Genomic DNA, 27775 nt, shown 5'->3' with positions numbered 1-27775 from the left:
GGGACCTCCTGGATCTGAATCCTGCAGTTTTCACGCGTTGCACCTGGGACGCTGCCGCCCTGCTTGGTGGACGCTTCAGAATCCCCAAGCTCTGAATCCTCAGTCTCGCAGCAGGTTTTAACACCAATTGCACTGAGGATGTTAACTAGCCTCTTTGGAAAGAAGGACAGAGTTTTAACCAATCCATATCGTCCCCAGATCGTGTTCATATTTGTAAATAAAATGATATACAAGAGATTGGCCGTCTCTCTCTCCTTTGTCCATCCTGGAGCAGATAAGGCTTTCTTGGACTCAATCCTAGAGTCCTCAAAGTAGTCCCCCCCTCCCCTCCCCCCTTGCGTGCAGTTTCGCGTTCCCAGTTTCAGTTTTCCTCTGTCCACCAAGGTCCCAAAATATCAAATGGAAAATTTCAGAAACGAACAAGGCAGAAATTTGAAGTTGCAGGCTCTTCAGAGCAGTGCGATGAAATCTCGCATGCGCAGCCTGCCTGGCCGGGACGTGAGTCATCCCTTTGTGCTACACGTCCACGCCCTAGATGCTCCCGGGCCACTGCTCACTTAGTAACCATCTCCGTTTTCAGACCGACTGTCGCCACATTGCAGAGCTTGCGTTTAAGTCACACTTCTTTTCCTTCGTAATGGCCACCGAGTGCAAGAGGAGTGATGCGGGCAATTCGCATATGCCAAAGAGAAGCCGTAAAGGGCTTCCTTTACCCGAAAAGGTGAAAAGTCCTGGACTTCATAAGGAAAGGGGAAAATCATATGTGAGGGTTGCAAAGATCTCCCATGAAAGCAAGTCTTCCTTCTGCGAAGCTGTGAAGAAGGAAAGGAAACTTCGTGCCGTCGCACATCCAACTGCGATCCTTTCGGCCTCGCTGCACGATGGCTGCTTGGTTAGGATGGAAATGGCATTCGATTTGCGGGTGGAAGAAACGAAAAGAAACGTGCTCCCTTTGACGGCAACTGGGTTTGCTACTATCTGTGGCTTTATGTATCCACCGGCGTCTTGAAACGTCTATCCTGGACGTCAGGGACACCTGTTCACGGACACAGATGCACACATGCGCGCGCACACGCATAGAGGCAGGTGTGTTTGTGGGATAAAATCCTACAAGTGAAATCGCTCTATCAAAGAATATGAATATATTTTTCATACATGCAAGTTTAGTAGAAGGGATTTGTGGAAATAAATGAAAAAGACGCAAGCAAAAACAAACAGACTGTTTAGAAAACGCTCGCTGTACATATACATAGAAAGCAAGGGAGTCAGAAACCATCGGTCGCATTTGGCAAACTCAAAGGTAGGCGGGGGAGTAGCAAAGTTCTCTATCAAAAAGGAAGGAGGGTTCCGGGTATTTTCGGATTGGAGGTTGTTGACTTGGGGAAGCTGTAAGCAGGCTAACTGGAAGCAGAGCATCTGACGCGATTGGTTTTGAGAGCATATTTGGCTTTCTCTAGTTGGTCTTGACTTGGACACTGGGGCCAAAATTCCCAAGCTGGCATTGCTGACCCGATCCTGACTGGTGTGTGCCAACTGCTGCAGTGGTTGTGATTGGGCTTCCTGGACTGATTGCCGTAGAGGCTGTAGTTTGCTTTTCTGGGCTGGTGGCTCCAGGGGTTGTGGTTTGGCTTCCCGAGCTTCTCTGTGGTTTTTGCCCTTTACCCGTTTATACATTCAGCCTCTCACTCTACAAGTGATATGGATGTGTCTAAGGATACACTTTTAAATATATACATACATTTTAAATTTTACAGGCTTACTTGTATAGCGTTTGTATTAATTTCTACATCTACAAGCAATCTAGGATAATCTGTTCCAACACAGCAGGTTGTTAATGTTTCGAACTATATTAATAGGTCCCAAATTTCACCACATTGTCTTTTATTTTCATCTTCATGGTGGTGAGCATCTTCTCCTGTATTCAAGAGTCGCTTGTTTTGGGGGGTCGGGGAGCCACGTTTTCCTATGTGTTCCCCATTTCTCTCCTAAGTCGTTGGTCTTTTTTCACATTGGTGTGTGGGAGCTCATTGGATATAAAGGAAATTGTATGAGTTGAATGTTCTACGAGTTGTAAATATCTCTCCCAGCTCAATCTTTTGACTTTCTCTTTCATTCCTTTTTATTTTTATGTAGTCCCATTCTTCAGTATTTTAAAATCCCAGGAGTTCCCCTCATCCGTTGGATGTAAATATCAGGCCCCCCATCGGATGTCCGAAACCTCGGACAGTACCATCTATTGCAACATGCTCCTGTCCATGTCTTCCACCCACAAATTTAATGTCTTTTTCATCTTCACTAAACATTGTTGCCTAGACTGTGGCCAAAATCTTTGCAGTTTGAGGTGCGACAGCGAAACTAGCATGAATTTCTTTGAACTTCTTCACAATCTCACAGACACAACATTTGTTCTGACAGTACATCTCAGTAACCTCAGCATATAATTTTTTTCCCTTTCCTTACTAAGTAGAGAACTTTCACCTTTTCGCCTAAAGGAAGCACTTTATGGCTTCTATTTGACATATCCGAATTCCCAGCATGACCGCTCTTGTGCGTTGTGGCCATTATTAAGTAAAATACGGCGACTCGGACGCAAACACCGCGATAGGGTGACAGTTGATTTGATCACCAGGATGGCCTCCCAGTCACGAGCGGGCAGGGAGGGTGTACAGGTGGACACACTGGAAAAAGGAATGCTTACGGTATGGAGCGGGGCCATGTGAGGTTTTGTCACACTCCAGAGAACGGCTCGCAATTTAAAACCTCTGAACGGTTTATTTCTGTAATTGTTCATCTGATATTTTCACACCACATTGGACTGCAGGCAACTGATATTAAGGAGAGGAAAACCACAAATAAGGGAGGACTACAGTATTCATAGATGCGCATAGGTGGCCATGCCATTGGAAGCCATTGTTCCTACGGACATTTGCCTACTTCTACGATGCTAGGACACCAAGCACTGTCGACAACCTCAAGGTGCTGAGGGCACAAAAGTTGGAATTCTAGGCCCAGCAAGATTGAGGACCCTGGTCTGGGCCCTGTCCTAGGAATAAATACAGACAACAAGTTAAGTTGCCCAACCTCTGCTACCCATTGCCTATGCGGCCCAGAAAACCCTCAGTCCCTGAAACGGGATTCAGATATTCCTGGACTGCCGGGCCTCGCTCCAGGCGCAAGGCAGAAACAAACCTAAATCACCTCTGTGAGAGGATACCATCATCCTTCATCTCAGATTATTTCTAAAAATAAAGTCTCAATTACACTGCCTGGCACACATGCCAACTTAAGAACAACACAGAGAAGTATGAGGAATAACAAACAATTGAGACAGATCCATGGGGGACTCAACGTACTGAAACTATCGCAACACTTTCGAAAAACTATTTTAGTTAATACCATTTACGATAGTATCCAGAAGACAAATAGTTATAGAAGTATTCAATAAAAGATGTGTAAGAGCTCTGACCTGACAAGGACACTGAAAGCATTAGAACAGCCCAATCCCATTCATTAATATACTCACAAATCCAAAGCAAACTAGGAGCAAATTGAATCAGTGATACGTAATATTCAAGTTCAGTGTGTCTTAGGACTGAGGCAAGGTTGGTTTAGGGTTAGTGAATCACGTGATACAGTCAGTGTGCCACATTGCAAAATAAAGAAATTAGGTCATCATTTCCAAAAGTGCAGAGAAGTGATTCATAAAATGTACAACCTATCGTTGATATTTTTTAAAAAGTAAAAGGAAAGACAAGGACAGGAAACAAAAACCCCGGACAACGTAGGAATAGAAGACAACTGCCTTGACCTGACAAAACGATCTCTACGAAAAACCTGCAGGAAACATAAGACTGACTAATGAAATGCCAAAAGCTTTCCCTTCAAGATTGGGAAAAAGACAATAATGCCTCTTATCCCCACTTCTACGCAACATCTTATTAACGTTGCTGTGATTTGAATGCTTGTCCCCTCCAAAGGTCACGTGGAAGCTTGATCCCCAATGTAGCAGCGTTGAAGGTGGGGTCTTTAAGAGGTGATTGAATCATGAGGGCTATGCCCTCTTGAGTGAATTAATACCATCACGGATGGATGAGTTGGTGGATGGATGGGTTATCACCCGAGTGGCAGCACCAGCTTTATCAGGAGAGAAAGAAGCATATTAGCTCGCTTTGGTCACCCGCACCCTGTGATAAACTGCATTGCCTCGGGTCACTCGGCACATCCCCATCAAGAAGAAGGCCCTCACCAGACAAGCCCATTGAACCTCGGACTTCCCAGCCTCCAAAACTGGACAAACTAAACTCTGTTTCTCTAGATAGACCCAGTTTCGGGTATTCTCTTGTAAACGACAGAGAACTGACTAACACGGAGGTCCTAAGTAGTAAGATTAGACAAGAAAAACAAATACGTGGTGTAAGAATTTTTAAAAAGAGAGAAGGAAGGGAAGAAAGAATTATCCCTGTCTTTGTGCACGGATAATGGAATTACATGTTGAGAAAAGTTCGAAGGCTTCAAACATAAACTGTGAGGATCAGTAAATGAAGTTGCCAATGTTGCTAAAGTAAGATCAGTGACAAAGGCCGGTTGTAAATCTACAAATCGGTAATAAATATAAAACGAAGTAAAAACCAAGAAACCATTTACAAAGCCCTTTACAGTGCCATGAAAACCTAGAAGAGGAGGAGTGGGTGGGGGGAAGATGAAGTCGTCTCCAAGAACAGCAGTGTGGCATTAGCAAAGGGTTCCAGGTTGTCTGATCAGTTTCCCTTTCCTGGTCCACGTACAGGAAGAATATGGTTCAACAGCAGCCACAGATTTTTAGAAGATGCCCACAAGGCCGCAGCAGTGGTCAGTAGCGAAGTGGTTAATCTTCCTCGCGTAAGAACAGAGCGGAGCACTTAAAACGCAAGACTTACTTAACACTCAGCTTAGCTTCATAATGACTTAGAGTTTGGTCGATTAGTACTTAAAAGTACACACTGTTTACAGCTATTGGTATTTCGATAGATGCGTAAATGTCTGAGCGTTGAAAGTTTAGTAAACTTCAGTTCTTCGGAGCAAAACATCGACGTAATGAAATCTTCAATTTCTCTGGCTTTTTTTCAGCGTCCCAACGCAATTAAGAAGAGCTAAGGCATAGAACAACACTCCTTTAAAAAAGTAGTCAACCACCTTATTAATTAGCTCACACTTACACTAGATACTTTTTAATGTAAAAGACTCACCTAACTTTCGAAAAGCACACCGAAAGACACATGACGATTAATAAAAGTGACTCTGTTTCAGGATTATTTGGCCTGTACACACGAATATGCGAATCAGTCGTGACTTTCCAAAAACCGTTCCTGTGTGTTCATACCAGTTGTGATTTATTTGTCTTTAGTCGTGTGGTCAAACGAAAAACACTGAAGCAGTTCCTTCTCAGAGCTTCCGTGGCTTTCGAGTACTGTAGAGGATCCTTACGCTCAGTTGGGTAAAAACCAAGTAGCGGAGGAATACTGATCGGACATAGCCTCATTCTAGTGGAACATTGAATTTTCTGCTCACTTCAGCCCCACATGTACTAAGATTGGAACGAGACAGAGAAGGTCAGCATGACCCCTGCACAAGCATCACAGGTAAATCTGTGTTTTCCTATCTCTATCTCTTTTTCTACTCTTGATAAAAACTGAATTTCCAAAGTGACATTATTGTTACAAGGCCAGGCGATCCCAAGTGCAAGCTGCTTCACACTCTGCTGAGGACAAAAGCCATTTTTGAGTCAGCGCCATATCCAAACAGAATTCTAAACGACTCGGTCCTCATCACCTACGGTGGAGCTGAAGACACTGACAAACTCCGTGATTCTAGAAAGGAAAAAGGAGGAAACACTTTTGTTTGGAGTTTGGACAGCTACCATTTTGCAAGCATGGAATCAAATCCCTCTGTACAAGCATCTCTGATAGGCTGTTTACGTTTCTTGTTTGTTTGCTTGTTATTTTAAGAAAGTCGTCAACAAGGTAAAGATCAGTTTAGGATCTGGAGGTCCCTCTGTCCCAAGTCTTTACCTTCCTATTCATTCTGGTCAGTGTGTTCACTGGCTATTCTGATGGCTGAATGTTTACATGACTCTCTCCAGGGATTCTGGAAAGAGGATGAAGGAAAGATTTCTGAGAAATGCTCCCGCCTAGCTTAGGTTAGGGAGGGTATGAAATGCACTGTCTGGCCTACGGATAAGTGGACAATGAAACTGCTGGGTTCTAGGTCTCTGTGTACACCTGTGTGTGTGTGTGTGTGTGTGTGTGTGTGTGTGTGTGTGTGTGCGTGTGTGTGCACGTGGAGTGTTTCTACAGCATTGCGGAATTGACTCTGTACGCTATAAAATGCTAAGAGTGGAATTGCTCGGTCAACGCCTATGTGAATTTTTCTTTTCGCTCGATCTTGTCAATATGCTCTACAAACAGGTGGTAGCAATTAGCGTTTCCACCCACTGCATCGGGGAGTACGTGTTTTCGCACACCTTGCTGCCGGTGTCCGGAACTCCACCCACAGAGGTCACTCCTGATTGAGTCCTGGTAAGGCAATCAATCAGTCAAGAGGCGAGGAAGCCCAGGACCAATCACTGCTGGTCATCAGGGCGCGGCTCACAGCCCGGGAGCGGGGCGTGCCGGCTTTATAAGGACGGGAGTCCCGCGCTGAGGCTTCCTTCTACCTCGGACAGCGCTTCGCGGCGGTTCTTCCAGGCGGCGGCTCCGCACCCCCAAGCAAAAGCAGCAGGTCAGCCCGGCGGCGGTCGGCGAGGACCCGCGTGCCCAGGCCGAGCTGCTCGCTGTACTGAGGACAGAGCTGCGGCCCAAGCAGCGACGCCCGCCCAGCTGCGCCGACGAGGCTGCGCCCGGGACGGCCATGGCAGCCGACGGGGCGCTGCACGCCGTGGTCAAGCTGCAGGCGCGCCTGGCTGCCCACTCCGATCCCAAGAAGCTGGCGAAATACCTGAAGAAACTCTCCGCCTTGCCAGTGACAGCACACTCCCTGGCGGAGACTGGAGTCCGCAAGACGGTCAAGCGCTTGCGCACACACCAGCACGTGGGCAGCTTGGCCAGGGACTTAGCCGCCCAGTGGAAGAAGTTGCTGGTCGTGGCGCGGGACACCCGGCCTGAACAACTGGCCTTGGAGGAGAGCCGTTCCCGAAAGCGCCCCAGGGAGGAGTTTCCGAAGGAGCCGAAGGTGCAGGGCGCCTGCCCAGAAAGCCACGGAGCCTCCGAGAGCCCATCCGACGGCACGGAGCGCGGACACAGAAAGCACAGGAGACTCTCGCAGCTCCAAACACCTCCCAAGGGGTCTCCCGGTGGCGACAGGAGAGGCGGGAGCACCAAGCGCTACACAGTTGCACTGGCTTCCTCCTCAGACTGGGCGTCTTCCGGCGATGGCCACATCCGGATCCGTCTGTCCCTTGCCGGTCCTCACCAGATGTGCGTGGACCATTGCGTGCCCCTGGAGGAGGAGGGCCCCGAGCCCGCTGTTCTCCGCCAGAAGCCTGGAAAAGGCCACGCTGATGCCCCTCAGGGCAGTCCGGGACTCCGTCAAGAGGGACACCTGGGCAAACCCCGGGGGCAAGGGGCCGTCGTGAGCCCAAGCCCGGCGCAGGTATCTTCCCACAGGCAGAAAGGCCCGGCGGGGGCTGGGGACGACGAGATGTTCCCTGCTGGATTCAGCCAGAAATCCCACAAGGCCTTCTCCCCAGAGGAAGGTCCAAGGGCCATCTCGGGGGACAGTACCAAGGACAAACCGCCCTCTAGGCGGGCCAGGAGAGAGAAGGCATCGGAGCTCGGTTGCGTTCCCTCTCTACCCGCCTTGGACGCTGCTCGGGACAACCACCTAGAGGAGAAGAGGGACAAAGACTCTGACGAACCCAAAGCAGACGAAACAAAGAAGCCAAGCCCAGAAAGCTTAGACACAGGAGAGGGCGCAGGAGGCCTGCTGCCCACGGTGCCAGGCAAGCTTTCCAACAAGCTCAGCACTCGAGAAGGGATACGCAGACCTTCCACCTGGGAGAGCTCCCTCCCTGAAGAGGAGGAGTTGGCAGATATGGAGGCTGACTCTGAGCAGCCTGCTGTGCCCTTTGAGGCATACTCCACCTATGGCCGGCCTTGGAAGGGAAAGGAAAGGACGGTGAAAACTCTGGCCACTACTCTGAGAGTCAAAGACCTTCACGAGACGGACTCTAAACGCACTCGTGAAAATGGGAGCCTGCTTCCCAGACTAGCCAAGGTGCAGGAAAATGAGACAGAGGAGCCGCCACCGCCCGGAGCGCACGTAGCCAAGCTGAAAAGGGTCCCCACCGACGCCCCGCCGGTGCTGCCAGACCTCCCGTTACCCGGGATGCGGGCCAGTGACAGGGCACTGTCTGTCCTTGAACTGATGTCCTCCTTCCCGCCAGAGATACACGCACTCCCTTCCCCCCAGCAAGAAGAAGAGGGTGGATTTCCTACGGGACGCAGAAGGAACTCGAAGATGCCGGTGTACTCGGGCCCCAGGAGCGCCGGCCTGCCTAGAACCGTGACTGCGTGTGAGCGGCGGGTGTGGGCCCTCGGGACCAGCGTCCCTGCTGTCCGGGAAGCGGGGGGAGACCCGTGTCCTGCTCCGGAGCCCGCGTGGAAGGGGTGCACGCCCGATCAGCCAGGTCGCATCATCGAGAAATACAATCCCACACTAGCGAAAGAAACGGGCCACTTATGGAAAAGGCGCTGTCAACGAGACTTTAAGGAAGCCCGGCCGGAGGAGCACGAGTCGTGGCGGGAGATGTACCTGCGGCTCCGGGAGGTCCGAGAGCGGCGGCTCCGGCTGGTGACGATGAAGATCCGCTCTGCACGCGCCGAGAGGCCCAGAGGCCGACAGACACAGATGATCTTCTTCCACTCTGTGCTCGACAAGCCTTGTGAGGTTCCCAGGAGGCAGGAAAAGCCTGCCTCGGGAGGAGCGGCCATCCCCGATAAAGCCGAGGTGCAGCCGGCCCCACGCCCACAGGAGAGCAGCCGGCCCCCCTCCAGCAGCACCGGTGGCCACAGCCGCTTTCACCCGCTCCCTGCGAGGCCCCCCTCCTGCGGCCCCAGCACCAGGAAAGCCGCCGCCAAGAAAGTAGCCCCGCTCATGGCCAAGACGATCCGAGATTACAGGAACACATACTCCCGCCGATGAGCCGAGGACTCGCATTGGACAGAGAACTCGGGGGGCGGTGGGGTGGTTGGGAAGGAATTCAAAGGCGATTCGAGTCGGGGAATGGGACTTGCAAAGGACACTGGCGTCTTTCGTTGGTGGGACCTCCTGGATCTGAATCCTGCAGTTTTCACGCGTTGCACCTGGGACGCTGCCGCCCTGCTTGGTGGACGCTTCAGAATCCCCAAGCTCTGAATCCTCAGTCTCGCAGCAGGTTTTAACACCAATTGCACTGAGGATGTTAACTAGCCTCTTTGGAAAGAAGGACAGAGTTTTAACCAATCCATATCGTCCCCAGATCGTGTTCATATTTGTAAATAAAATGATATACAAGAGATTGGCCGTCTCTCTCTCCTTTGTCCATCCTGGAGCAGATAAGGCTTTCTTGGACTCAATCCTAGAGTCCTCAAAGTAGTCCCCCCCTCCCCTCCCCCCTTGCGTGCAGTTTCGCGTTCCCAGTTTCAGTTTTCCTCTGTCCACCAAGGTCCCAAAATATCAAATGGAAAATTTCAGAAACGAACAAGGCAGAAATTTGAAGTTGCAGGCTCTTCAGAGCAGTGCGATGAAATCTCGCATGCGCAGCCTGCCTGGCCGGGACGTGAGTCATCCCTTTGTGCTACACGTCCACGCCCTAGATGCTCCCGGGCCACTGCTCACTTAGTAACCATCTCCGTTTTCAGACCGACTGTCGCCACATTGCAGAGCTTGCGTTTAAGTCACACTTCTTTTCCTTCGTAATGGCCACCGAGTGCAAGAGGAGTGATGCGGGCAATTCGCATATGCCAAAGAGAAGCCGTAAAGGGCTTCCTTTACCCGAAAAGGTGAAAAGTCCTGGACTTCATAAGGAAAGGGGAAAATCATATGTGAGGGTTGCAAAGATCTCCCATGAAAGCAAGTCTTCCTTCTGCGAAGCTGTGAAGAAGGAAAGGAAACTTCGTGCCGTCGCACATCCAACTGCGATCCTTTCGGCCTCGCTGCACGATGGCTGCTTGGTTAGGATGGAAATGGCATTCGATTTGCGGGTGGAAGAAACGAAAAGAAACGTGCTCCCTTTGACGGCAACTGGGTTTGCTACTATCTGTGGCTTTATGTATCCACCGGCGTCTTGAAACGTCTATCCTGGACGTCAGGGACACCTGTTCACGGACACAGATGCACACATGCGCGCGCACACGCATAGAGGCAGGTGTGTTTGTGGGATAAAATCCTACAAGTGAAATCGCTCTATCAAAGAATATGAATATATTTTTCATACATGCAAGTTTAGTAGAAGGGATTTGTGGAAATAAATGAAAAAGACGCAAGCAAAAACAAACAGACTGTTTAGAAAACGCTCGCTGTACATATACATAGAAAGCAAGGGAGTCAGAAACCATCGGTCGCATTTGGCAAACTCAAAGGTAGGCGGGGGAGTAGCAAAGTTCTCTATCAAAAAGGAAGGAGGGTTCCGGGTATTTTCGGATTGGAGGTTGTTGACTTGGGGAAGCTGTAAGCAGGCTAACTGGAAGCAGAGCATCTGACGCGATTGGTTTTGAGAGCATATTTGGCTTTCTCTAGTTGGTCTTGACTTGGACACTGGGGCCAAAATTCCCAAGCTGGCATTGCTGACCCGATCCTGACTGGTGTGTGCCAACTGCTGCAGTGGTTGTGATTGGGCTTCCTGGACTGATTGCCGTAGAGGCTGTAGTTTGCTTTTCTGGGCTGGTGGCTCCAGGGGTTGTGGTTTGGCTTCCCGAGCTTCTCTGTGGTTTTTGCCCTTTACCCGTTTATACATTCAGCCTCTCACTCTACAAGTGATATGGATGTGTCTAAGGATACACTTTTAAATATATACATACATTTTAAATTTTACAGGCTTACTTGTATAGCGTTTGTATTAATTTCTACATCTACAAGCAATCTAGGATAATCTGTTCCAACACAGCAGGTTGTTAATGTTTCGAACTATATTAATAGGTCCCAAATTTCACCACATTGTCTTTTATTTTCATCTTCATGGTGGTGAGCATCTTCTCCTGTATTCAAGAGTCGCTTGTTTTGGGGGGTCGGGGAGCCACGTTTTCCTATGTGTTCCCCATTTCTCTCCTAAGTCGTTGGTCTTTTTTCACATTGGTGTGTGGGAGCTCATTGGATATAAAGGAAATTGTATGAGTTGAATGTTCTACGAGTTGTAAATATCTCTCCCAGCTCAATCTTTTGACTTTCTCTTTCATTCCTTTTTATTTTTATGTAGTCCCATTCTTCAGTATTTTAAAATCCCAGGAGTTCCCCTCATCCGTTGGATGTAAATATCAGGCCCCCCATCGGATGTCCGAAACCTCGGACAGTACCATCTATTGCAACATGCTCCTGTCCATGTCTTCCACCCACAAATTTAATGTCTTTTTCATCTTCACTAAACATTGTTGCCTAGACTGTGGCCAAAATCTTTGCAGTTTGAGGTGCGACAGCGAAACTAGCATGAATTTCTTTGAACTTCTTCACAATCTCACAGACACAACATTTGTTCTGACAGTACATCTCAGTAACCTCAGCATATAATTTTTTTCCCTTTCCTTACTAAGTAGAGAACTTTCACCTTTTCGCCTAAAGGAAGCACTTTATGGCTTCTATTTGACATATCCGAATTCCCAGCATGACCGCTCTTGTGCGTTGTGGCCATTATTAAGTAAAATACGGCGACTCGGACGCAAACACCGCGATAGGGTGACAGTTGATTTGATCACCAGGATGGCCTCCCAGTCACGAGCGGGCAGGGAGGGTGTACAGGTGGACACACTGGAAAAAGGAATGCTTACGGTATGGAGCGGGGCCATGTGAGGTTTTGTCACACTCCAGAGAACGGCTCGCAATTTAAAACCTCTGAACGGTTTATTTCTGTAATTGTTCATCTGATATTTTCACACCACATTGGACTGCAGGCAACTGATATTAAGGAGAGGAAAACCACAAATAAGGGAGGACTACAGTATTCATAGATGCGCATAGGTGGCCATGCCATTGGAAGCCATTGTTCCTACGGACATTTGCCTACTTCTACGATGCTAGGACACCAAGCACTGTCGACAACCTCAAGGTGCTGAGGGCACAAAAGTTGGAATTCTAGGCCCAGCAAGATTGAGGACCCTGGTCTGGGCCCTGTCCTAGGAATAAATACAGACAACAAGTTAAGTTGCCCAACCTCTGCTACCCATTGCCTATGCGGCCCAGAAAACCCTCAGTCCCTGAAACGGGATTCAGATATTCCTGGACTGCCGGGCCTCGCTCCAGGCGCAAGGCAGAAACAAACCTAAATCACCTCTGTGAGAGGATACCATCATCCTTCATCTCAGATTATTTCTAAAAATAAAGTCTCAATTACACTGCCTGGCACACATGCCAACTTAAGAACAACACAGAGAAGTATGAGGAATAACAAACAATTGAGACAGATCCATGGGGGACTCAACGTACTGAAACTATCGCAACACTTTCGAAAAACTATTTTAGTTAATACCATTTACGATAGTATCCAGAAGACAAATAGTTATAGAAGTATTCAATAAAAGATGTGTAAGAGCTCTGACCTGACAAGGACACTGAAAGCATTAGAACAGCCCAATCCCATTCATTAATATACTCACAAATCCAAAGCAAACTAGGAGCAAATTGAATCAGTGATACGTAATATTCAAGTTCAGTGTGTCTTAGGACTGAGGCAAGGTTGGTTTAGGGTTAGTGAATCACGTGATACAGTCAGTGTGCCACATTGCAAAATAAAGAAATTAGGTCATCATTTCCAAAAGTGCAGAGAAGTGATTCATAAAATGTACAACCTATCGTTGATATTTTTTAAAAAGTAAAAGGAAAGACAAGGACAGGAAACAAAAACCCCGGACAACGTAGGAATAGAAGACAACTGCCTTGACCTGACAAAACGATCTCTACGAAAAACCTGCAGGAAACATAAGACTGACTAATGAAATGCCAAAAGCTTTCCCTTCAAGATTGGGAAAAAGACAATAATGCCTCTTATCCCCACTTCTACGCAACATCTTATTAACGTTGCTGTGATTTGAATGCTTGTCCCCTCCAAAGGTCACGTGGAAGCTTGATCCCCAATGTAGCAGCGTTGAAGGTGGGGTCTTTAAGAGGTGATTGAATCATGAGGGCTATGCCCTCTTGAGTGAATTAATACCATCACGGATGGATGAGTTGGTGGATGGATGGGTTATCACCCGAGTGGCAGCACCAGCTTTATCAGGAGAGAAAGAAGCATATTAGCTCGCTTTGGTCACCCGCACCCTGTGATAAACTGCATTGCCTCGGGTCACTCGGCACATCCCCATCAAGAAGAAGGCCCTCACCAGACAAGCCCATTGAACCTCGGACTTCCCAGCCTCCAAAACTGGACAAACTAAACTCTGTTTCTCTAGATAGACCCAGTTTCGGGTATTCTCTTGTAAACGACAGAGAACTGACTAACACGGAGGTCCTAAGTAGTAAGATTAGACAAGAAAAACAAATACGTGGTGTAAGAATTTTTAAAAAGAGAGAAGGAAGGGAAGAAAGAATTATCCCTGTCTTTGTGCACGGATAATGGAATTACATGTTGAGAAAAGTTCGAAGGCTTCAAACATAAACTGTGAGGATCAGTAAATGAAGTTGCCAATGTTGCTAAAGTAAGATCAGTGACAAAGGCCGGTTGTAAATCTACAAATCGGTAATAAATATAAAACGAAGTAAAAACCAAGAAACCATTTACAAAGCCCTTTACAGTGCCATGAAAACCTAGAAGAGGAGGAGTGGGTGGGGGGAAGATGAAGTCGTCTCCAAGAACAGCAGTGTGGCATTAGCAAAGGGTTCCAGGTTGTCTGATCAGTTTCCCTTTCCTGGTCCACGTACAGGAAGAATATGGTTCAACAGCAGCCACAGATTTTTAGAAGATGCCCACAAGGCCGCAGCAGTGGTCAGTAGCGAAGTGGTTAATCTTCCTCGCGTAAGAACAGAGCGGAGCACTTAAAACGCAAGACTTACTTAACACTCAGCTTAGCTTCATAATGACTTAGAGTTTGGTCGATTAGTACTTAAAAGTACACACTGTTTACAGCTATTGGTATTTCGATAGATGCGTAAATGTCTGAGCGTTGAAAGTTTAGTAAACTTCAGTTCTTCGGAGCAAAACATCGACGTAATGAAATCTTCAATTTCTCTGGCTTTTTTTCAGCGTCCCAACGCAATTAAGAAGAGCTAAGGCATAGAACAACACTCCTTTAAAAAAGTAGTCAACCACCTTATTAATTAGCTCACACTTACACTAGATACTTTTTAATGTAAAAGACTCACCTAACTTTCGAAAAGCACACCGAAAGACACATGACGATTAATAAAAGTGACTCTGTTTCAGGATTATTTGGCCTGTACACACGAATATGCGAATCAGTCGTGACTTTCCAAAAACCGTTCCTGTGTGTTCATACCAGTTGTGATTTATTTGTCTTTAGTCGTGTGGTCAAACGAAAAACACTGAAGCAGTTCCTTCTCAGAGCTTCCGTGGCTTTCGAGTACTGTAGAGGATCCTTACGCTCAGTTGGGTAAAAACCAAGTAGCGGAGGAATACTGATCGGACATAGCCTCATTCTAGTGGAACATTGAATTTTCTGCTCACTTCAGCCCCACATGTACTAAGATTGGAACGAGACAGAGAAGGTCAGCATGACCCCTGCACAAGCATCACAGGTAAATCTGTGTTTTCCTATCTCTATCTCTTTTTCTACTCTTGATAAAAACTGAATTTCCAAAGTGACATTATTGTTACAAGGCCAGGCGATCCCAAGTGCAAGCTGCTTCACACTCTGCTGAGGACAAAAGCCATTTTTGAGTCAGCGCCATATCCAAACAGAATTCTAAACGACTCGGTCCTCATCACCTACGGTGGAGCTGAAGACACTGACAAACTCCGTGATTCTAGAAAGGAAAAAGGAGGAAACACTTTTGTTTGGAGTTTGGACAGCTACCATTTTGCAAGCATGGAATCAAATCCCTCTGTACAAGCATCTCTGATAGGCTGTTTACGTTTTTTGTTTGTTTGCTTGTTATTTTAAGAAAGTCGTCAACAAGGTAAAGATCAGTTTAGGATCTGGAGGTCCCTCTGTCCCAAGTCTTTACCTTCCTATTCATTCTGGTCAGTGTGTTCACTGGCTATTCTGATGGCTGAATGTTTACATGACTCTCTCCAGGGATTCTGGAAAGAGGATGAAGGAAAGATTTCTGAGAAATGCTCCCGCCTAGCTTAGGTTAGGGAGGGTATGAAATGCACTGTCTGGCCTACGGATAAGTGGACAATGAAACTGCTGGGTTCTAGGTCTCTGTGTACACCTGTGTGTGTGTGTGTGTGTGTGTGTGTGTGTGTGTGTGTGTGTGTGCGTGTGTGTGCACGTGGAGTGTTTCTACAGCATTGCGGAATTGACTCTGTACGCTATAAAATGCTAAGAGTGGAATTGCTCGGTCAACGCCTATGGGAATTTTTCTTTTCGCTCGATCTTGTCAATATGCTCTACAAACAGGTGGTAGCAATTAGCGTTTCCACCCACTGCATCGGGGAATACGTGTTTTCGCACACCTTGCTGCCGGTGTCCGGAACTCCACCCACAGAGGTCACTCCTGATTGAGTCCTGGTAACGCAATCAATCAGTCAAGAGGCGAGGAAGCCCAGGACCAATCACTGCTGGTCATCAGGGCGCGGCTCACAGCCCGGGAGCGGGGCGTGCCGGCTTTATAAGGACGGGAGTCCCGCGCTGAGGCTTCCTTCTACCTCGGACAGCGCTTCGCGGCGGTTCTTCCAGGCGGCGGCTCCGCACCCCCAAGCAAAAGCAGCAGGTCAGCCCGGCGGCGGTCGGCGAGGACCCGCGTGCCCAGACCGAGCTGCTCGCTGTACTGAGGACAGAGCTGCGGCCCAAGCAGCGACGCCCGCCCAGCTGCGCCGACGAGGCTGCGCCCGGGACGGCCATGGCAGCCGACGGGGCGCTGCACGCCGTGGTCAAGCTGCAGGCGCGCCTGGCTGCCCACTCCGATCCCAAGAAGCTGGCGAAATACCTGAAGAAACTCTCCGCCTTGCCAGTGACAGCACACTCCCTGGCGGAGACTGGAGTCCGCAAGACGGTCAAGCGCTTGCGCACACACCAGCACGTGGGCAGCTTGGCCAGGGACTTAGCCGCCCAGTGGAAGAAGTTGCTGGTCGTGGCGCGGGACACCCGGCCTGAACAACTGGCCTTGGAGGAGAGCCGTTCCCGAAAGCGCCCCAGGGAGGAGTTTCCGAAGGAGCCGAAGGTGCAGGGCGCCTGCCCAGAAAGCCACGGAGCCTCCGAGAGCCCATCCGACGGCACGGAGCGCGGACACAGAAAGCACAGGAGACTCTCGCAGCTCCAAACACCTCCCAAGGGGTCTCCCGGTGGCGACAGGAGAGGCGGGAGCACCAAGCGCTACACAGTTGCACTGGCTTCCTCCTCAGACTGGGCGTCTTCCGGCGATGGCCACATCCGGATCCGTCTGTCCCTTGCCGGTCCTCACCAGATGTGCGTGGACCATTGCGTGCCCCCGGAGGAGGAGGGCCCCGAGCCCGCTGTTCTCCGCCAGAAGCCTGGAAAAGGCCACGCTGATGCCCCTCAGGGCAGTCCGGGACTCCGTCAAGAGGGACACCTGGGCAAACCCCGGGGGCAAGGGGCCGTCGTGAGCCCAAGCCCGGCGCAGGTATCTTCCCACAGGCAGAAAGGCCCGGCGGGGGCTGGGGACGACGAGATGTTCCCTGCTGGATTCAGCCAGAAATCCCACAAGGCCTTCTCCCCAGAGGAAGGTCCAAGGGCCATCTCGGGGGACAGTACCAAGGACAAACCGCCCTCTAGGCGGGCCAGGAGAGAGAAGGCATCGGAGCTCGGTTGCGTTCCCTCTCTACCCGCCTTGGACGCTGCTCGGGACAACCACCTAGAGGAGAAGAGGGACAAAGACTCTGACGAACCCAAAGCAGACGAAACAAAGAAGCCAAGCCCAGAAAGCTTAGACACAGGAGAGGGCGCAGGAGGCCTGCTGCCCACGGTGCCAGGCAAGCTTTCCAACAAGCTCAGCACTCGAGAAGGGATACGCAGACCTTCCACCTGGGAGAGCTCCCTCCCTGAAGAGGAGGAGTTGGCAGATATGGAGGCTGACTCTGAGCAGCCTGCTGTGCCCTTTGAGGCATACTCCACCTATGGCCGGCCTTGGAAGGGAAAGGAAAGGACGGTGAAAACTCTGGCCACTACTCTGAGAGTCAAAGACCTTCACGAGACGGACTCTAAACGCACTCGTGAAAATGGGAGCCTGCTTCCCAGACTAGCCAAGGTGCAGGAAAATGAGACAGAGGAGCCGCCACCGCCCGGAGCGCACGTAGCCAAGCTGAAAAGGGTCCCCACCGACGCCCCGCCGGTGCTGCCAGACCTCCCGTTACCCGGGATGCGGGCCAGTGACAGGGCACTGTCTGTCCTTGAACTGATGTCCTCCTTCCCGCCAGAGATACACGCACTCCCTTCCCCCCAGCAAGAAGAAGAGGGTGGATTTCCTACGGGACGCAGAAGGAACTCGAAGATGCCGGTGTACTCGGGCCCCAGGAGCGCCGGCCTGCCTAGAACCGTGACTGCGTGTGAGCGGCGGGTGTGGGCCCTCGGGACCAGCGTCCCTGCTGTCCGGGAAGCGGGGGGAGACCCGTGTCCTGCTCCGGAGCCCGCGTGGAAGGGGTGCACGCCCGATCAGCCAGGTCGCATCATCGAGAAATACAATCCCACACTAGCGAAAGAAACGGGCCACTTATGGAAAAGGCGCTGTCAACGAGACTTTAAGGAAGCCCGGCCGGAGGAGCACGAGTCGTGGCGGGAGATGTACCTGCGGCTCCGGGAGGCCCGAGAGCGGCGGCTCCGGCTGGTGACGATGAAGATCCGCTCTGCACGCGCCGAGAGGCCCAGAGGCCGACAGACACAGATGATCTTCTTCCACTCTGTGCTCGACAAGCCTTGTGAGGTTCCCAGGAGGCAGGAAAAGCCTGCCTCGGGAGGAGCGGCCATCCCCGATAAAGCCGAGGTGCAGCCGGCCCCACGCCCACAGGAGAGCAGCCGGCCCCCCTCCAGCAGCACCGGTGGCCACAGCCGCTTTCACCCGCTCCCTGCGAGGCCCCCCTCCTGCGGCCCCAGCACCAGGAAAGCCGCCGCCAAGAAAGTAGCCCCGCTCATGGCCAAGACGATCCGAGATTACAGGAACACATACTCCCGCCGATGAGCCGAGGACTCGCATTGGACAGAGAACTCGGGGGGCGGTGGGGTGGTTGGGAAGGAATTCAAAGGCGATTCGAGTCGGGGAATGGGACTTGCAAAGGACACTGGCGTCTTTCGTTGGTGGGACCTCCTGGATCTGAATCCTGCAGTTTTCACGCGTTGCACCTGGGACGCTGCCGCCCTGCTTGGTGGACGCTTCAGAATCCCCAAGCTCTGAATCCTCAGTCTCGCAGCAGGTTTTAACACCAATTGCACTGAGGATGTTAACTAGCCTCTTTGGAAAGAAGGACAGAGTTTTAACCAATCCATATCGTCCCCAGATCGTGTTCATATTTGTAAATAAAATGATATACAAGAGATTGGCCGTCTCTCTCTCCTTTGTCCATCCTGGAGCAGATAAGGCTTTCTTGGACTCAATCCTAGAGTCCTCAAAGTAGTCCCCCCCTCCCCTCCCCCCTTGCGTGCAGTTTCGCGTTCCCAGTTTCAGTTTTCCTCTGTCCACCAAGGTCCCAAAATATCAAATGGAAAATTTCAGAAACGAACAAGGCAGAAATTTGAAGTTGCAGGCTCTTCAGAGCAGTGCGATGAAATCTCGCATGCGCAGCCTGCCTGGCCGGGACGTGAGTCATCCCTTTGTGCTACACGTCCACGCCCTAGATGCTCCCGGGCCACTGCTCACTTAGTAACCATCTCCGTTTTCAGACCGACTGTCGCCACATTGCAGAGCTTGCGTTTAAGTCACACTTCTTTTCCTTCGTAATGGCCACCGAGTGCAAGAGGAGTGATGCGGGCAATTCGCATATGCCAAAGAGAAGCCGTAAAGGGCTTCCTTTACCCGAAAAGGTGAAAAGTCCTGGACTTCATAAGGAAAGGGGAAAATCATATGTGAGGGTTGCAAAGATCTCCCATGAAAGCAAGTCTTCCTTCTGCGAAGCTGTGAAGAAGGAAAGGAAACTTCGTGCCGTCGCACATCCAACTGCGATCCTTTCGGCCTCGCTGCACGATGGCTGCTTGGTTAGGATGGAAATGGCATTCGATTTGCGGGTGGAAGAAACGAAAAGAAACGTGCTCCCTTTGACGGCAACTGGGTTTGCTACTATCTGTGGCTTTATGTATCCACCGGCGTCTTGAAACGTCTATCCTGGACGTCAGGGACACCTGTTCACGGACACAGATGCACACATGCGCGCGCACACGCATAGAGGCAGGTGTGTTTGTGGGATAAAATCCTACAAGTGAAATCGCTCTATCAAAGAATATGAATATATTTTTCATACATGCAAGTTTAGTAGAAGGGATTTGTGGAAATAAATGAAAAAGACGCAAGCAAAAACAAACAGACTGTTTAGAAAACGCTCGCTGTACATATACATAGAAAGCAAGGGAGTCAGAAACCATCGGTCGCATTTGGCAAACTCAAAGGTAGGCGGGGGAGTAGCAAAGTTCTCTATCAAAAAGGAAGGAGGGTTCCGGGTATTTTCGGATTGGAGGTTGTTGACTTGGGGAAGCTGTAAGCAGGCTAACTGGAAGCAGAGCATCTGACGCGATTGGTTTTGAGAGCATATTTGGCTTTCTCTAGTTGGTCTTGACTTGGACACTGGGGCCAAAATTCCCAAGCTGGCATTGCTGACCCGATCCTGACTGGTGTGTGCCAACTGCTGCAGTGGTTGTGATTGGGCTTCCTGGACTGATTGCCGTAGAGGCTGTAGTTTGCTTTTCTGGGCTGGTGGCTCCAGGGGTTGTGGTTTGGCTTCCCGAGCTTCTCTGTGGTTTTTGCCCTTTACCCGTTTATACATTCAGCCTCTCACTCTACAAGTGATATGGATGTGTCTAAGGATACACTTTTAAATATATACATACATTTTAAATTTTACAGGCTTACTTGTATAGCGTTTGTATTAATTTCTACATCTACAAGCAATCTAGGATAATCTGTTCCAACACAGCAGGTTGTTAATGTTTCGAACTATATTAATAGGTCCCAAATTTCACCACATTGTCTTTTATTTTCATCTTCATGGTGGTGAGCATCTTCTCCTGTATTCAAGAGTCGCTTGTTTTGGGGGGTCGGGGAGCCACGTTTTCCTATGTGTTCCCCATTTCTCTCCTAAGTCGTTGGTCTTTTTTCACATTGGTGTGTGGGAGCTCATTGGATATAAAGGAAATTGTATGAGTTGAATGTTCTACGAGTTGTAAATATCTCTCCCAGCTCAATCTTTTGACTTTCTCTTTCATTCCTTTTTATTTTTATGTAGTCCCATTCTTCAGTATTTTAAAATCCCAGGAGTTCCCCTCATCCGTTGGATGTAAATATCAGGCCCCCCATCGGATGTCCGAAACCTCGGACAGTACCATCTATTGCAACATGCTCCTGTCCATGTCTTCCACCCACAAATTTAATGTCTTTTTCATCTTCACTAAACATTGTTGCCTAGACTGTGGCCAAAATCTTTGCAGTTTGAGGTGCGACAGCGAAACTAGCATGAATTTCTTTGAACTTCTTCACAATCTCACAGACACAACATTTGTTCTGACAGTACATCTCAGTAACCTCAGCATATAATTTTTTTCCCTTTCCTTACTAAGTAGAGAACTTTCACCTTTTCGCCTAAAGGAAGCACTTTATGGCTTCTATTTGACATATCCGAATTCCCAGCATGACCGCTCTTGTGCGTTGTGGCCATTATTAAGTAAAATACGGCGACTCGGACGCAAACACCGCGATAGGGTGACAGTTGATTTGATCACCAGGATGGCCTCCCAGTCACGAGCGGGCAGGGAGGGTGTACAGGTGGACACACTGGAAAAAGGAATGCTTACGGTATGGAGCGGGGCCATGTGAGGTTTTGTCACACTCCAGAGAACGGCTCGCAATTTAAAACCTCTGAACGGTTTATTTCTGTAATTGTTCATCTGATATTTTCACACCACATTGGACTGCAGGCAACTGATATTAAGGAGAGGAAAACCACAAATAAGGGAGGACTACAGTATTCATAGATGCGCATAGGTGGCCATGCCATTGGAAGCCATTGTTCCTACGGACATTTGCCTACTTCTACGATGCTAGGACACCAAGCACTGTCGACAACCTCAAGGTGCTGAGGGCACAAAAGTTGGAATTCTAGGCCCAGCAAGATTGAGGACCCTGGTCTGGGCCCTGTCCTAGGAATAAATACAGACAACAAGTTAAGTTGCCCAACCTCTGCTACCCATTGCCTATGCGGCCCAGAAAACCCTCAGTCCCTGAAACGGGATTCAGATATTCCTGGACTGCCGGGCCTCGCTCCAGGCGCAAGGCAGAAACAAACCTAAATCACCTCTGTGAGAGGATACCATCATCCTTCATCTCAGATTATTTCTAAAAATAAAGTCTCAATTACACTGCCTGGCACACATGCCAACTTAAGAACAACACAGAGAAGTATGAGGAATAACAAACAATTGAGACAGATCCATGGGGGACTCAACGTACTGAAACTATCGCAACACTTTCGAAAAACTATTTTAGTTAATACCATTTACGATAGTATCCAGAAGACAAATAGTTATAGAAGTATTCAATAAAAGATGTGTAAGAGCTCTGACCTGACAAGGACACTGAAAGCATTAGAACAGCCCAATCCCATTCATTAATATACTCACAAATCCAAAGCAAACTAGGAGCAAATTGAATCAGTGATACGTAATATTCAAGTTCAGTGTGTCTTAGGACTGAGGCAAGGTTGGTTTAGGGTTAGTGAATCACGTGATACAGTCAGTGTGCCACATTGCAAAATAAAGAAATTAGGTCATCATTTCCAAAAGTGCAGAGAAGTGATTCATAAAATGTACAACCTATCGTTGATATTTTTTAAAAAGTAAAAGGAAAGACAAGGACAGGAAACAAAAACCCCGGACAACGTAGGAATAGAAGACAACTGCCTTGACCTGACAAAACGATCTCTATGAAAAACCTGCAGGAAACATAAGACTGACTAATGAAATGCCAAAAGCTTTCCCTTCAAGATTGGGAAAAAGACAATAATGCCTCTTATCCCCACTTCTACGCAACATCTTATTAACGTTGCTGTGATTTGAATGCTTGTCCCCTCCAAAGGTCACGTGGAAGCTTGATCCCCAATGTAGCAGCGTTGAAGGTGGGGTCTTTAAGAGGTGATTGAATCATGAGGGCTATGCCCTCTTGAGTGAATTAATACCATCACGGATGGATGAGTTGGTGGATGGATGGGTTATCACCCGAGTGGCAGCACCAGCTTTATCAGGAGAGAAAGAAGCATATTAGCTCGCTTTGGTCACCCGCACCCTGTGATAAACTGCATTGCCTCGGGTCACTCGGCACATCCCCATCAAGAAGAAGGCCCTCACCAGACAAGCCCATTGAACCTCGGACTTCCCAGCCTCCAAAACTGGACAAACTAAACTCTGTTTCTCTAGATAGACCCAGTTTCGGGTATTCTCTTGTAAACGACAGAGAACTGACTAACACGGAGGTCCTAAGTAGTAAGATGAGACAAGAAAAACAAATACGTGGTGTAAGAATTTTTAAAAAGAGAGAAGGAAGGGAAGAAAGAATTATCCCTGTCTTTGTGCACGGATAATGGAATTACATGTTGAGAAAAGTTCGAAGGCTTCAAACATAAACTGTGAGGATCAGTAAATGAAGTTGCCAATGTTGCTAAAGTAAGATCAGTGACAAAGGCCGGTTGTAAATCTACAAATCGGTAATAAATATAAAACGAAGTAAAAACCAAGAAACCATTTACAAAGCCCTTTACAGTGCCATGAAAACCTAGAAGAGGAGGAGTGGGTGGGGGGAAGATGAAGTCGTCTCCAAGAACAGCAGTGTGGCATTAGCAAAGGGTTCCAGGTTGTCTGATCAGTTTCCCTTTCCTGGTCCACGTACAGGAAGAATATGGTTCAACAGCAGCCACAGATTTTTAGAAGATGCCCACAAGGCCGCAGCAGTGGTCAGTAGCGAAGTGGTTAATCTTCCTCGCGTAAGAACAGAGCGGAGCACTTAAAACGCAAGACTTACTTGACACTCAGCTTAGCTTCATAATGACTTAGAGTTTGGTCGATTAGTACTTAAAAGTACACACTGTTTACAGCTATTGGTATTTCGATAGATGCGTAAATGTCTGAGCGTTGAAAGTTTAGTAAACTTCAGTTCTTCGGAGCAAAACATCGACGTAATGAAATCTTCAATTTCTCTGGCTTTTTTTCAGCGTCCCAACGCAATTAAGAAGAGCTAAGGCATAGAACAACACTCCTTTAAAAAAGTAGTCAACCACCTTATTAATTAGCTCACACTTACACTAGATACTTTTTAATGTAAAAGACTCACCTAACTTTCGAAAAGCACACCGAAAGACACATGACGATTAATAAAAGTGACTCTGTTTCAGGATTATTTGGCCTGTACACACGAATATGCGAATCAGTCGTGACTTTCCAAAAACCGTTCCTGTGTGTTCATACCAGTTGTGATTTATTTGTCTTTAGTCGTGTGGTCAAACGAAAAACACTGAAGCAGTTCCTTCTCAGAGCTTCCGTGGCTTTCGAGTACTGTAGAGGATCCTTACGCTCAGTTGGGTAAAAACCAAGTAGCGGAGGAATACTGATCGGACATAGCCTCATTCTAGTGGAACATTGAATTTTCTGCTCACTTCAGCCCCACATGTACTAAGATTGGAACGAGACAGAGAAGGTCAGCATGACCCCTGCACAAGCATCACAGGTAAATCTGTGTTTTCCTATCTCTATCTCTTTTTCTACTCTTGATAAAAACTGAATTTCCAAAGTGACATTATTGTTTCAAGGCCAGGCGATCCCAAGTGCAAGCTGCTTCACACTCTGCTGAGGACAAAAGCCATTTTTGAGTCAGCGCCATATCCAAACAGAATTCTAAACGACTCGGTCCTCATCACCTACGGTGGAGCTGAAGACACTGACAAACTCCGTGATTCTAGAAAGGAAAAAGGAGGAAACACTTTTGTTTGGAGTTTGGACAGCTACCATTTTGCAAGCATGGAATCAAATCCCTCTGTACAAGCATCTCTGATAGGCTGTTTACGTTTTTTGTTTGTTTGTTTGTTATTTTAAGAAAGTCGTCAACAAGGTAAAGATCAGTTTAGGATCTGGAGGTCCCTCTGTCCCAAGTCTTTACCTTCCTATTCATTCTGGTCAGTGTGTTCACTGGCTATTCTGATGGCTGAATGTTTACATGACTCTCTCCAGGGATTCTGGAAAGAGGATGAAGGAAAGATTTCTGAGAAATGCTCCCGCCTAGCTTAGGTTAGGGAGGGTATGAAATGCACTGTCCGGCCTACGGATAAGTGGACAATGAAACTGCTGGGTTCTAGGTCTCTGTGTACACCTGTGTGTGTGTGTGTGTGTGTGTGTGTGTGTGTGTGTGTGTGTGTGTGCGTGTGTGTGCACGTGGAGTGTTTCTACAGCATTGCGGAATTGACTCTGTACGCTATAAAATGCTAAGAGTGGAATTGCTCGGTCAACGCCTATGTGAATGTTTCTTTTTGCTCGATCTTGTCAATATGCTCTACAAACAGGTGGTAGCAATTAGCGTTTCCACCCACTGCATCGGGGAGTACGTGTTTTTGCACACCTTGCTGCCGGTGTCCGGAACTCCACCCACAGAGGTCACTCCTGATTGAGTCCTGGTAACGCAATCAATCAGTCAAGAGGCGAGGAAGCCCAGGACCAATCACTGCTGGTCATCAGGGCGCGGCTCACAGCCCGGGAGCGGGGCGTGCCGGCTTTATAAGGACGGGAGTCCCGCGCTGAGGCTTCCTTCTACCTCGGACAGCGCTTCGCGGCGGTTCTTCCAGGCGGCGGCTCCGCACCCCCAAGCAAAAGCAGCAGGTCAGCCCGGCGGCGGTCGGCGAGGACCCGCGTGCCCAGGCCGAGCTGCTCGCTGTACTGAGGACAGAGCTGCGGCCCAAGCAGCGACGCCCGCCCAGCTGCGCCGACGAGGCTGCGCCCGGGACGGCCATGGCAGCCGACGGGGTGCTGCACGCCGTGGTCAAGCTGCAGGCGCGCCTGGCTGCCCACTCCGATCCCAAGAAGCTGGCGAAATACCTGAAGAAACTCTCCGCCTTGCCAGTGACAGCACACTCCCTGGCGGAGACTGGAGTCCGCAAGACGGTCAAGCGCTTGCGCACACACCAGCACGTGGGCAGCTTGGCCAGGGACTTAGCCGCCCAGTGGAAGAAGTTGCTGGTCGTGGCGCGGGACACCCGGCCTGAACAACTGGCCTTGGAGGAGAGCCGTTCCCGAAAGCGCCCCAGGGAGGAGTTTCCGAAGGAGCCGAAGGTGCAGGGCGCCTGCCCAGAAAGCCACGGAGCCTCCGAGAGCCCATCCGACGGCACGGAGCGCGGACACAGAAAGCACAGGAGACTCTCGCAGCTCCAAACACCTCCCAAGGGGTCTCCCGGTGGCGACAGGAGAGGCGGGAGCACCAAGCGCTACACAGTTGCACTGGCTTCCTCCTCAGACTGGGCGCCTTCCGGCGATGGCCACATCCGGATCCGTCTGTCCCTTGCCGGTCCTCACCAGATGTGCGTGGACCATTGCGTGCCCCCGGAGGAGGAGGGCCCCGAGCCCGCTGTTCTCCGCCAGAAGCCTGGAAAAGGCCACGCTGATGCCCCTCAGGGCAGTCCGGGACTCCGTCAAGAGGGACACCTGGGCAAACCCCGGGGGCAAGGGGCCGTCGTGAGCCCAAGCCCGGCGCAGGTATCTTCCCACAGGCAGAAAGGCCCGGCGGGGGCTGGGGACGACGAGATGTTCCCTGCTGGATTCAGCCAGAAATCCCACAAGGCCTTCTCCCCAGAGGAAGGTCCAAGGGCCATCTCGGGGGACAGTACCAAGGACAAACCGCCCTCTAGGCGGGCCAGGAGAGAGAAGGCATCGGAGCTCGGTTGCGTTCCCTCTCTACCCGCCTTGGACGCTGCTCGGGACAACCACCTAGAGGAGAAGAGGGACAAAGACTCTGACGAACCCAAAGCAGATGAAACAAAGAAGCCAAGCCCAGAAAGCTTAGACACAGGAGAGGGCGCAGGAGGCCTGCTGCCCACGGTGCCAGGCAAGCTTTCCAACAAGCTCAGCACTCGAGAAGGGATACGCAGACCTTCCACCTGGGAGAGCTCCCTCCCTGAAGAGGAGGAGTTGGCAGATATGGAGGCTGACTCTGAGCAGCCTGCTGTGCCCTTTGAGGCATACTCCACCTATGGCCGGCCTTGGAAGGGAAAGGAAAGGACGGTGAAAACTCTGGCCACTACTCTGAGAGTCAAAGACCTTCACGAGACGGACTCTAAACGCACTCGTGAAAATGGGAGCCTGCTTCCCAGACTAGCCAAGGTGCAGGAAAATGAGACAGAGGAGCCGCCACCGCCCGGAGCGCACGTAGCCAAGCTGAAAAGGGTCCCCACCGACGCCCCGCCGGTGCTGCCAGACCTCCCGTTACCCGGGATGCGGGCCAGTGACAGGGCACTGTCTGTCCTTGAACTGATGTCCTCCTTCCCGCCAGAGATACACGCACTCCCTTCCCCCCAGCAAGAAGAAGAGGGTGGATTTCCTACGGGACGCAGAAGGAACTCGAAGATGCCGGTGTACTCGGGCCCCAGGAGCGCCGGCCTGCCTAGAACCGTGACTGCGTGTGAGCGGCGGGTGTGGGCCCTCGGGACCAGCGTCCCTGCTGTCCGGGAAGCGGGGGGAGACCCGTGTCCTGCTCCGGAGCCCGCGTGGAAGGGGTGCACGCCCGATCAGCCAGGTCGCACCATCGAGAAATACAATCCCACACTAGCGAAAGAAACGGGCCACTTATGGAAAAGGCGCTGTCAACGAGACTTTAAGGAAGCCCGGCCGGAGGAGCACGAGTCGTGGCGGGAGATGTACCTGCGGCTCCGGGAGGCCCGAGAGCGGCGGCTCCGGCTGGTGACGATGAAGATCCGCTCTGCACGCGCCGAGAGGCCCAGAGGCCGACAGACACAGATGATCTTCTTCCACTCTGTGCTCGACAAGCCTTGTGAGGTTCCCAGGAGGCAGGAAAAGCCTGCCTCGGGAGGAGCGGCCATCCCCGATAAAGCCGAGGTGCAGCCGGCCCCACGCCCACAGGAGAGCAGCCGGCCCCCCTCCAGCAGCACCGGTGGCCACAGCCGCTTTCACCCGCTCCCTGCGAGGCCCCCCTCCTGCGGCCCCAGCACCAGGAAAGCCGCCGCCAAGAAAGTAGCCCCGCTCATGGCCAAGACGATCCGAGATTACAGGAACACATACTCCCGCCGATGAGC

At 50.0% G+C, this 27775-nt stretch overlaps 3 protein-coding genes and 3 non-coding genes across 6 annotated transcripts; all 6 read left to right on the top strand.

The window, feature by feature from the left end:
- The first annotated feature begins 462 nt into the window (after window positions 1-462).
- On the top strand, window positions 463-9177 carry LOC134361651 (elongin-A-like). The gene is made up of 5 exons (XM_063076667.1): window positions 463-498; window positions 581-695; window positions 4787-4878; window positions 6532-6554; window positions 6723-9177. The coding sequence occupies exons 1-5, from the start codon at window positions 463-465 to the stop codon at window positions 9175-9177; spliced, it is 2721 nt and encodes a 906-aa protein (XP_062932737.1).
- On the top strand, window positions 5542-5646 carry LOC134362291 (U6 spliceosomal RNA). The gene has a single exon (XR_010021569.1). It is a non-coding gene; the product is annotated as a U6 spliceosomal RNA (small nuclear RNA).
- Window positions 9178-9757: 580 nt separating the features above from the next.
- Window positions 9758-18474, top strand: LOC134361650 (elongin-A-like). The gene is made up of 3 exons (XM_063076666.1): window positions 9758-9793; window positions 9876-9990; window positions 15998-18474. Exons 1-3 carry the CDS (start codon window positions 9758-9760, stop codon window positions 18472-18474), a joined length of 2628 nt encoding a protein of 875 aa, XP_062932736.1.
- LOC134362290 (U6 spliceosomal RNA) lies at window positions 14837-14941 on the top strand. Its single transcript, XR_010021567.1, has one exon. It is a non-coding gene; the product is annotated as a U6 spliceosomal RNA (small nuclear RNA).
- Window positions 18475-19054: 580 nt separating the features above from the next.
- LOC134361649 (elongin-A-like) lies at window positions 19055-27773 on the top strand. Its single transcript, XM_063076665.1, has 3 exons — window positions 19055-19090; window positions 19173-19287; window positions 25297-27773. The coding sequence occupies exons 1-3, from the start codon at window positions 19055-19057 to the stop codon at window positions 27771-27773; spliced, it is 2628 nt and encodes an 875-aa protein (XP_062932735.1).
- Window positions 24134-24238, top strand: LOC134362289 (U6 spliceosomal RNA). The gene has a single exon (XR_010021566.1). It is a non-coding gene; the product is annotated as a U6 spliceosomal RNA (small nuclear RNA).
- Window positions 27774-27775: the final 2 nt, after the last annotated feature.

The sequence above is a fragment of the Cynocephalus volans genome, chromosome 13 (genome assembly GCF_027409185.1).
Source record: "Cynocephalus volans isolate mCynVol1 chromosome 13, mCynVol1.pri, whole genome shotgun sequence".
NCBI lineage: Eukaryota > Metazoa > Chordata > Mammalia > Dermoptera > Cynocephalidae > Cynocephalus > Cynocephalus volans.
This window is presented reverse-complemented; position numbering and strand designations above follow the sequence as displayed.